Genomic DNA, 11,629 nt, shown 5'->3' on the forward strand with positions numbered 1-11,629 from the left:
AAGAGATTAAAATATAAGATAAAAAGAAACTGAAGTTATCAATTAGAAATGAAACAAATAGAATGCGAGAGAAAGTAAAAAAAGAAAAAAAAAACAATTCAAACTTAAAAAGATCAAAATGAAAGGTAATGATTGAAAAAGTAACTCTTGTTCCAAAGAAACACTAATAAATAAACTATCTGGTTAGTTGTTTCTTGTAGTGTGATATCGATTGAAGCAAGAGTATTGCAATAGTTTTTTGTTGAGAGTTGCATCTGTTACGTTTCTGAAGAAATTTTCATGATTGGGACCAAGAAACTGAAGGAAAATACGTACCAATAAAACCTGCATGAACTGCGAAGTGCATTTAATAAAAACACAGAAACACCATGACAATTTTGAACCTTGACGTGATCACTGTCACAGATGAAGAGAAAATTCAAGCTCATCAGGACTGGCTTTCATCCACAAACACCATCAAGGTTTAGTTTTTCTCTTTCCCATATTCAAGTCTGTTTCTAGATTTCCTCTGTTTCGATCTTTTGTTCTCTCTGCAAGCCACCCTTTTGGCAAATTTTTCTCCTCCATCAAGGTTATTTTCTTCCCAGAAACATTTCTTGTGTTTTCTTGAATGATTATCAACTTTGTATTTTTTTCAACAGTTTACAGACACAACGCCGGCAAGGAAGATCTTCAAGATTCTTTTTTACTTTCACTTGTTCCTAATTGCAATCTTGGTTACTTCTCTCACCATCTATGGACTAGTCTATGCCTCTCACAGCAACTATTTCCACCCAAAGGAGTGGTACCCTCCACTCTTTATATCAACATTATGTGGTGGAGCTGTTGGTTTCACATGGCAATGGATCACTGCTAGGAATCCTGCAAAGGCTATTAGAGAAGCATTTTGGCTGAGTCCCCTTCTTACATGTGCAATGGGGATTCTGTTTGTGTACATTGGATATGCGCCAAGTCTTGCAGCTGGCGTAGTTTCTTTGGTTTCTGCATTAATTCAGTCTCTTTATGGTATTTGGGTTCGTCATAGATTTGAATACGCCAGCAGAATCTTGTCAGTTTCAATAGCTGATCCTCCTACCCAAAGCATGAGGCTGGCATTTTCATCAATCCTCATTGGTATTCTTTATTGCAGTTTTATGGTGTGTGGAATTGGTGGAGCTAGAGCAATTGAAAGAACCAAACTATCTGTCTTTTTCATCTTGGTGATTCTGCTGAGCCTGGGATGGACCTTGCAGTTTCTCAAGAACGTGTTACAAGTCACCATTTCTAGGGTCAAGTATATGCACTTAGCTGGTGGAGTAATCATGGACACGAAAGTGGCATTGAATGACACTGTCAAGTACCTCACTGGAAGTGTTTCCATTGGCTCCATCCTTGTGCCCTTTATTACACTCTTTAGGGGTTTTGCAAGGTCAACAAGTCTGATTGGAGGAGACACTGGTGAATTCATGTTTTCCTGTGTTAGTTGCTATATGGGGATTGCGTCTCTTCTTGTGACCTGTGGGAATAGATGGGGTCTGGTGCATGTTGGAGTCTATAACAAGGGGTTTGTGCAGGCATCTTCTGACACTTGGGACATTTTCAATAGGGTTGGTTTGGAAGAACTGATAAACTTGGATCTCACTGGCTCCTTTTGTTTCCTCAGTGGAGTGGCGGGGGGAGCAATTTGTAGTCTAGTGAGTGGAACTTGGAGCATAGTAATACACAAGAATTATGCTACAGAAATATCCATTTATGCTTTCTTGATTGGTTACCTCATGGTAAGATCCAAGAACTTTCTGTTTTTGACAAGTGTAATACTCTCTTCTTTCTCAATCACTTTTACACGTTCAGATTGATGCTAACCATTTAAGACTTGCTTTTTCAAGTAATTGAAATCATTTACTAAATGTTCGTTAACCAGATTTCTTAAAATATTGATGAATATGATCATAATCTTGCATCTTATCTTTGCCATGGCCTCTCTTCTGCAGTGTCGGTTAGCAATGTCATGGCCACAAGCATGTGTCTCTGCTTACTATGTTGCCTACGCAGAGAATCCACAGAGCACTCAATTTGACTCCACCATCCCTGTACGCTTGGAGCAGCTTTATAGATCGCGTGCGTAGATAGATAACATTGAGCTTATAATTTTTAGATTTGATGAAATGCTGAACGAACAGTAAATACAGCAGCAGGGTATATCAGTATATTAATCCTAGATGAACTTGTTGACCCCAAATTACAACACTAGAAACAATTTTCACAATGTGCATAAAGGTTTAATTTTGGTGTAGTCTTCAATGACGATAACATTAGTAGTGCAAGTTTCCTATATGGCATTTCTTTCATTCACATAAGTTCATACAACTCCTTCCTAAATGAAATAAATAATGACCTCTTTTCCAAGTAAGCATATAAGTAATAATCATGTGCATTACCAAAGATAAACGGAGTCAACATAATCAAGAATTGGTAGATAATCTTAAATTAAATAATAGGGTGATTTTTATATTTGTAGTATAATAGAGTAGTTTATTTTAGTGGTAGTTGTAGAGGTTTTTGTTAAAAGATTCGGTTAATAACGTGAGTGGTATCGTTCCGATATATACGAAAAATTATTTGGTGCATTATGCACGACTAATTATTAGGAAGATTATTATGTACACGTATATTTTAAATAGCCTATATCAATTCAATAAAAGTATAACAATGAAATATATTGTAGGGTTTAATTACTCGAATGGTACTCACTTTAGTAGGGGAGTGTCAATTTAGTACCCGTCCTTAAACAAGTGTTATTGCATCTCAACTTTTTGAAAAGTGTCTCAATTACGTCCCTTTTAGAAAAAAAAATCATTAACGTCGTTAACGGCGCGCCACATGTCAACCTCTAGTTTTTTTGATATTTTTCAAAAAATCTTATTGGATGTTCTATTTGAAAATAATTTTTATTAGTGGCATCCTAGATGGGATGTTACACACTTAATAGGTCCTTCTTTGGGGTGTACTTGTCCTCCTTCAAGTTCCTGTCCTTCTTTAAACGGATAGGGGTAATACCTACAAGAGGTACTAAGAAACCTAAGTTAACAAGGTGCTTTAGCAGATAGTCAAATTCAAGATTCTATGATTAATGAGAAAAACGTACCTCATTACCTCAATCCACTTGTATTTATAATAATTTTAAGGATCATTACCAGACACATTACGTATAACTTACCAAGATATGGGCCTGGAATAGGGGCTCACTTACCTCTATGGGCCTAGTTTTTAAGGCCCACTTACCTGTAGATGGATATCGATTTTAGCTAAGGTAACTTCACCATCTGGTACCGAGTTTCTACGTCTTGTAAGGTTCTGTTTACAAAAATATAGGTCGTTGGTCACCACTTACTTCTTAGACGAGAGTTGTGTTGATGGCATTATCAGTTGTAGCAATGTAGACAAGTATTAGTTGAGTTGTATCCAACTTTCATAGTATGGGTGATGACATGAGGATTTGATTGAACTGGTCAAACCTATTTTAACATTCGTCATCATAGGTAAAAACGATTGATTTCTTTAGTAGCTTGTTCATTGGTCGTGTTTTGTTGGCCAGTCATGGTAGGAATTTCATATAGTCGTCAACCGTCTAATGAGTCGTTGTATTTCTTTTACATTCTTGGGTCTTCTTATGTCGATGATGGTCTCATGTTGGAGAGTTGAGACGTAGCTCGTAGAGTTGTGAACACATTGGATAGGTCTTGGGAGTGCTGGAGAGGGGTGTTGAATTTCACCACCATAGCATCAATGTATACTTTTATGCTTTAGCCGATTAGATGCTAAAATACTCCATCCATGAGCCTCTAGTAGGTAACTCTAGCTTTTTGTAGGATGAAGGGCATGACCTCATAATAATAATTAGCTTCTTTTGTGATGAAGGCAGTTTTGACCCTATCCACCTCTACAATTGGAATCTGATTATAACTGGAATAGGCATCTAAACAACTCAAAACACTATTGTTAGCAGCCCCATCAACTGGTCGGTCAATAATGGGTAAAGGGTAGGCGTCCTTAGGATGCATCTTGTTCAAGTCTGTGTAGTTTACGCACATCCGCCACTTTCTGCTTGCCTTCTTTACTAGTACAACATTGGCTAACCAAGTTGTATAGTGTGCTTCTTTAATAGCATGTCGTATTTCCTCTCCGAGTTTCCTTTTTTTCTACAATGTTGTTAGCACTCTAGTTTTCATTATTTTTCCATTTTAAAAGTTTAGTTTTAGTTTAAATAAATAATGGTTTGTCTTTAATTAACTAGTTTTTATTACTTGCTTAGGAAAATTTAGTTTTAAATCAAATGTGGTAAATATGTTGGTTTTAATAGTATTTTGTTGCATTTAATTTTGTGTGTTTCACTAATAAAGTGGCAGATTTGTTTAATGCTAATCAAAAGTGGCACGAGAGAATTTCTTCGAGAAAAAAACTTGATGTTGCAGGATGTGACGTACAAGGGTGTGGTTGATGTGTGAAAGTGTGATCAAATGCGTAAATCTGATATGATTCGAGAGAGAAAAGCCAGACGCTGTGAGCGTGATGGAATGAGACTGTGGCAAAATCTATGGTTCAAAATCTTTGCTGATTTAATTTTAAGTACCAATTTTCTTTCTATTGTCTCAATTTTTCTTTTTGTAGTAACTAGTTTTTGATTCAAGCTTTCTAGTAGTGTTTTAGTTGAATCCTTTTCTTCCATGAATATTTAGGTTGTGCATCTACATTACATCTTTGTTGCATATTTAAGCCAATTTTATTTGCATTGTGCACACGTAATTGGATATGAATCTGAGTTGCATTGTATTGTTGTTGTTTGATCCTTTTCTGCCACTGTCTAACATTGATTCTGCTATTGCAGTCCAGAATTTTGTTGCTATTATGTGCTATTTCAATGTTGTCACAGGGTTATTCTTTGCCTTAATTTGAATTGTCCTATTACTGCTAAGTGCAAATTTGATGCTGTCACAAATTTCCATTAATGCATATTGCTTTTGTAGAGAAATTCTATTGTTGATGTAGTTTAGTCTTGTGCTACAATCTATTTTTTTATGCACCCCTTTATCTAAGTTCAGGTTCATATAAACTATTTGAGCATCCACATTTCATCGATATGCCTCAATTGAATCTGATGCTCTCTGGTCAATATTCCACTATTGTTTGTGGCTCTGATTTTTCCATCAAAGCTCATTTTTTATTTTGCATTTTGTATTATATTTGCACCTTTCAATTAGATCCATTGATGCCATTTAGTTTGCATGCATGTTGTTTTGTTCCAATTTCATTTCACATGAAACTTAGCTTTGTTTAAAGTATATAATCATTCCTCACATGTGCATGATAATGGACTTGCATAGCAAATGCATTCATATTTCATCTATTTTCACTTCTTCATTCCCTTTAGATTCCATCTCACATTCGAGGTTCCTTGCATATCATGCATTGCATTCATGCATGTCATGTCATATTTTAATTAATGCATTTACATAGTTTAGTTCCAAATCAATAAAATTCTGCACTTTTTCTTTGTTTTAAAATTTAAATTTCCCCCTTTGATGGCCAATTTAAAAGGGGCCAGATTCACGCCGACAACGGAGGAGCAACAAGAACGACCAATTTGATGGCCAACCAATGCGGTGGAAGGGCAAAAGCAGTGGTGGCGCACTCTCTTTCAAAGGTCAATCCATTGAACCAATGCTCTTTGTTTTTTTCGAATGTGGAAGACGCTGGAACATAGTTGCGATTTGGGATTTTTAAACCTAACCAGCTTTACTGCCTTGGTTGATTCGAAACTGAGACATAAACAAGAATAGGCCTTGGTCCAAAGCATAACCGAGGCATATTCTCACACAAAAAAAACATAGAGGCACGTGGAAAAATTCTACCACTTATAGGCCTCGAGTGAAATAGCCCGTTGTAGTAAACACTTTTATGCCTCGGTTTAGCATGACCCGAGGCATCAAACTCTCACTATTTTAAAATTTTAAAATAGCGGGAAAGTTGACATTTTTTGGCAGTGTTACTACCTTGGTTGGGAATATAACCAAGGCATAAACATTCATAGGCCTCAATTGTCTGGTGAATCGAGGCATAAAAGTTTATTTAAATCACAAAAATGCCACCATGTCTTTATATACCTCATTTACACGAGAATCGAGGCATATAGGATGCTATCTAAACATGAAACTGCACTAGTGTTGTCATCCAAGCAAATGAGTCAGTCTTTTTCTTGAGGGCTAAGCCTACGATTGCTTCTCCATCCTTGTCCATTGCAGATCCTATTTTTAAATATCAGCCTTCTTGTAAGGGAAACATCTTGGTTTCCCTTACAGGTTCTAACTTAGCATAATTTCCCACTGTAGGATCCAAGTCTTCACCAACCATGGTGATATTGCTGTTATGAACAAGTTCGAAATTATTAGTAAAGAGCAATGGTGTTGGAAGTCGCAAACTAGCTATGTAACTTTATCTAGCCAGCTTTTAATCACCTTGAGATGTGATGATATCTCTGAATGCTGACGGAAACTTCATTGCAAGATGTAGGGTGGACATCACAACCCCTAATGAGTTAAGGGAGGGTCTTCCTAGCAAGATTTGTAAGATGTGTGTGCTTCAATGACCAGATACTAGATAGGTACAAATTTAACCAAATGGCTTTCGTCGAAGGTGGTGTGCAAGTTTATGTACCCTTTGGTAAACACCCTTTCCCCCGAGAGTTGATATATTGGTTTGTCATACGACACCATTGCTTCTTCTAGTAATTGTAGCTTCTTATATGTTTTCTAGTAGAGGATGTCTATTGAACTTCGTTGGTCAACAAGAACTTTCTTCACGACAAAGTTCTCAATTTTCATCGTGATTGTAAGACCCACTATTTTTAAATAATTAAATAAATAAGAATTTAACTAAATGAGAGTAGTGGAAGTCTTTATGGCAATTAATGTTAACCTTCATGATGTGGAAAAGTACTAGCTCAAATGGTTGGGAGTACTTGGTTGTGTTGAGAAGACTTAGGTTCGAGTCCTATGGATGCCAATTATGTGTTATTTAATTTTATTATTTTCTGATGATGTGTTTGGAGCGTGATGAGTAAGTAGATAGTTTTAGATGCATAAATATTGGCATGAAATATGGCATGGTTGAGTTGGTTGTGCACTTGAATTGCAATTGTGTGGTGATGGGTCCAAACCTTGGCTTGAACAAAATAACTTTCTTTTTGTTAAAACTATATTTTTGGTAGGAATGTGAAGAGGCCTAGAAAACCTAGGAGGCAGCCAAGGTGGGCTATAAAAACAACTCCTAATGAGCCTTGAAAGTTAATTTAAACCAATTTTAATGTTAATTTCGTTTTTGAACCATAACCCTCATTAAGGGTTTGAGTAATTGGCCAAGTGAGTGGAAAGAGAGTGTGAGAAGGAGGTTTTCGTGTAGACTGGGTAAGAGAGACTTTCTGAGCATAAAAGAGACCCTAAAAATAGTGGGTGAAATTGATTGGGTGGAGGCAAGGGCTTGGGATCAAATTGGAATTCATAGAAGGACCTTGCAAGAGCAACTGCACGAGAAAATTCAGGTTAGGGGAGTTCCACTCTGTATTTTTATACTGATTCGATGATTTTAGGATATGACTGTTGATCATGATGCTTTGCCTGTTGTTTTCGCTTGGGTTTTCTTCGTATTTCTGGAATTTCCCAGAAACCGCCTGGTGGCGTCGAGTGAACTGCCAGGCGACGCATGTCGCAGAACCCATTTCTGGGTATTTTTTTTATGAACCGCCAGGCGGCAGTGCGCGTTCCGCAAACTGCTTTGGCCAGTTGTTTCCATTTTGCTTGCGTTTTGAGAATTTGTGGTACTTGGGTTGGATTTTTATTGCACATATATGATTTGCATGATAAATTATGGTTTGCAGTTACAAAATTGATGGAAATTGCATAAACTCGCGAATGAAATTGGGGATTAGGGTTTATGTTGGGATTGGGGATAATAATCATGAACTTTTTCAATGATTGGTGCACTAGTTTTACAGAATTGATGATAATATCAATGATGTATGAACTCTATATGGTGTGTGCATATAAAAACACGTTAGTATGAAGGTGGGTACTCTAATTGGGATGTTTAGGTGCATTTCAGTGCAGGAAAAATCTGGGCAGAAGCCATATATGCATGCACCGCCTGGCGGCGCAGGAACTGCCGCCAGGCGGCTTGTCAGTACAACCTGCTTTGTTGATTTGGTATGGGTTTCGTGTCATTGGATATTTAATTAGTAAATCATTACATATATGAATAAAAAGGAACATTTAGATGAATGTGGCATGTTAGGCACCAGGGAAAAGAAAGCGAAAGTGGGAAGAGTGATATAATGTAGTGGATGTTTTTAAATGTTTTGCTGTATGTGATAAGTTATAGTTCAAAATGTATGTTAAATTGGTAATGAGAGGGAGATGAATTTATATGAAATGAATTTATATGAATTTATATGAATTTATGACTGTTGTGTTGCCTAAAGCGTATGTACAATATGGACATTTTGTGGTATGTTGGTGCAATGTTGGTGCATTAGGAGGATTTCTACACAGCTTTTGGTGATGTTCATGATGCGATGCTTTGGCTAGGGGCCCAATTACGAGTGCAACTTGTATTGGAGAACACGTGGCCACTCTAGGTTGTAGCCTAGTGGTTTAGGAAGTCCAGTGGAGTGTGCGAGTTATGGTTCGTACAACGAGGTTTCAGATGATTGCCCTTTTTAGTGCATCTGATAGAGTTTTTGGTAGTTTGGGAACAACTACTAACTTAGGTTCGTTTTGGGGAACTCCACTTGGTGTCGCGATGAGATGTAGTGGCAAAGTTATTCCCACGTGTGGACTATCAGGTGGTAGACTATCAGGTGGTGGACTGTAGTCGGAGGGGCGAGTAGACACTCGTGCAGCAAAGATTGATCATTGATCTCACCTAAAGGGTATAGAAATGATAGACGTCTAATGCAAGTGTTGGAAGTGAGGAACTAAGGAAAAAGGAAAAAATACTAACCCGGGTTATAATATTGAGATGATGTATTTATTATGATATTTGTTTGGTTTATTTAAATGAGCTCACCCTATATGTGTGTGTGTGGCGATGATAATGTAACTTGTTACATGGGAGCAGATGTTGATATAGGTGAGCATGCAGATGCATAGAGACGGAGTGAGGATCACTATGGGACAATTTACTAAATTTTATTATGGATTTTCTTTTGTAACAATTTGTTTGGATGGTTTGGTTTTGTAATAACTAAACACTACAATTTCAATTACTATTGAAGCAACGTTTGAAGTTTTAATTTTCTCGCGTTTTGGGAAATTGTTGAAAATAAATGAGGTTGTTTTGTTAAATTTATTTTGTTTTATTTTTAATTAGTAATTTCTGGCTAGGACGTTATAGTGATAACCATGTGGTTATCTTGCTCTAGGTCCATTCCTTGGAAGTCGGCCTTCGTAAAAGTGATAGAAGGCATCCTCTTTCGTCTGCACGTGGGGGAAACAAAATTGACTTATTGAACAACCAGCGAACCTGTCGGATATAATGTTGATCGTGCCCCTTAGATGTGGCCTAGTATCTAAGCATTGTTCCTTGTGTGGCGTTGCTTTCTCTTTCTTGTCCTCTTTATCTTTGTCTATTTGGGGCCTATTTGGTTATCATATCTTCGATATCTAAAGTATGAGCTTCCCTCGTCATCACACCTCAAAAGATGTTTGAGGTGGCCAACACGAATCAATTCCTTTATTTTATCTCCAAGGGTCAAGCATTCATTAATGGTATGTCCATTATCGCGATAATACTTGTAATACTTGCTCAAATCAATGTTTTAGGGGATTTTGTAACAATATAGGCGGAGGGATGAGATCCACATATAAGGCTTCCTTAAAAACAAGCAAACGAGGTGCATCCAAGAGAGCATAACTCGAAAATTAGGGTGGTCTGGATTCCCTGAGCTAGGTCGCGTTTAGCTCCTTTTTTTATTTGCCGACGTAGATTCAGTGCTAATCTTGCTTTTGTATTCCTTCATCTCTTCAATGTTTATGAACTTGGCGGCGCACTACCTTAACTTATTCATATTGGTCGAGGGATTCATGCATAAGTCATCCGCGAAGGGGCCTATCTTTAACACCATATAGTGGTATGTCCATTATTGTGATGGTACTTGCAATACTTACTTATATTAGCACGTGGGGGATTTTGTAACTTTTTTGGCTAAGGGAAGAGATTCTCCTGTAGGGCTTCCTAAAAAACATGAGAATGAGGTGCTTTCAGGGGACCATAGCTCAAAAACTGTGGTGGTCTGGGTTCCTTAGGACAGGTCGTGTTCAGCTTTCCACCTTTCTATCGGCGTAGAATCAACACGGATCTTGTTCCTGCATTCCTTCATCTCTTCGATGCATATGAACTTGGTTGCCCGATACCTTAACTCATTCATATTGGTTGGGGGGTTCATGCATAGGTCATCCACAAAGGGGACTACCTTTAATGCTATAATTAATACTACTAAGCTATATAACAACTTCAATATTGTTAAGAAAGTAGTCAACAAAATAGAAAGGGTAAAGTATAAAATCTATACAAAAGATTTAGTCAAATAAAATAATAAAAATATAGGAGGATTAAGATAAACAAGAAAGAAATAGAAAAGATAAAAAGTGATGAAAACAATAGTAAAGAAAATAGAATGATTCCATTGCTTTTCAAAATAGATTCATCATCGGCTATCTAAAGATTATTGCTCAATTAATTATTGTTGTAGATTTAAAAATTAATCAATGTAAAGTCTCAATTAATTTTTTGGCATTCTCACTTTTAACCAAAGTACAGTCTCAATTAAAAGTGAGAACTTTTAGATTATCCACAGTAAATTCAACCAAAGTACAGTCTCAATCAAAATTTACTATGCCTAATCATATCTATTCTTTTATCTCCTAACCAAATAAAAAGCTTAATTAATCAAAGTAAAGTCTCAATTAATTGTAGTTAGAGTAAATACCTTTAAGCAAAGTAAAGTCTCAATTATTGGTAAAAACTCATTTAATCACATGAAAGTTTCTAAATAAAATCAAAGTAAAGTCTTAATTCAATTTAAAAAACCCTTGGACTCATATGATCAACATGCATATAGATTTAAAATCATTACTTCTTACGTGATTCAAAGATAAAAGACATAGATGAATGAAAACCTCAACAATAATAAAAAGAACAAAGAAATTATTTCATTCTAACCTCAGAATCGATAATGAAATTACAATGGAATCAACCTAAGAAGTTTAGCAATCCATAGAATACAAAAGTAAAATAAAAATAGAAAGAAGAATAGAGAGAAAAAGGAAACAAAATTAGGCCCCCTTAAGGGTTCCAAAACTCCGAAGTCCCGAGCTTGTACCCCTCTTCTACTCCCTTAGTCTCTTTATATAGGACTTGGATTAGGCTTTTCGGTTGCTAAAACCTCTCAAATGTCTTTTAAAATAAAGATAAATATTATTTATCTTTATAGTGATTTTAAAAATATTTGGAGAGATAGTTAGTTTCAAAAATATTTAACAAATATAGTTGGTTAATAATTTATGATATAATTAAATAAATTAATTATTTAAAGATATCT

General features: G+C 36.3%; 1 protein-coding gene across 1 annotated transcript; it reads left to right on the forward strand.

Moving 5' to 3' along the window:
- The first annotated feature begins 211 nt into the window (after positions 1–211).
- Positions 212–2,345, forward strand: LOC114181775 (protein pns1-like). The gene is made up of 3 exons (XM_028068324.2): positions 212–461; positions 642–1,757; positions 1,971–2,345. The coding sequence occupies exons 1-3, from the start codon at positions 369–371 to the stop codon at positions 2,103–2,105; spliced, it is 1,344 nt and encodes a 447-aa protein (XP_027924125.2). The 5' UTR covers positions 212–368; the 3' UTR covers positions 2,106–2,345.
- Positions 2,346–11,629: the final 9,284 nt, after the last annotated feature.

The sequence above is a fragment of the Vigna unguiculata genome, chromosome 4 (genome assembly GCF_037176805.1).
Source record: "Vigna unguiculata cultivar grain cowpea cultivar isolate G323 ecotype 2 chromosome 4, ASM3717680v1, whole genome shotgun sequence".
Lineage (NCBI taxonomy): Eukaryota > Viridiplantae > Streptophyta > Magnoliopsida > Fabales > Fabaceae > Vigna > Vigna unguiculata.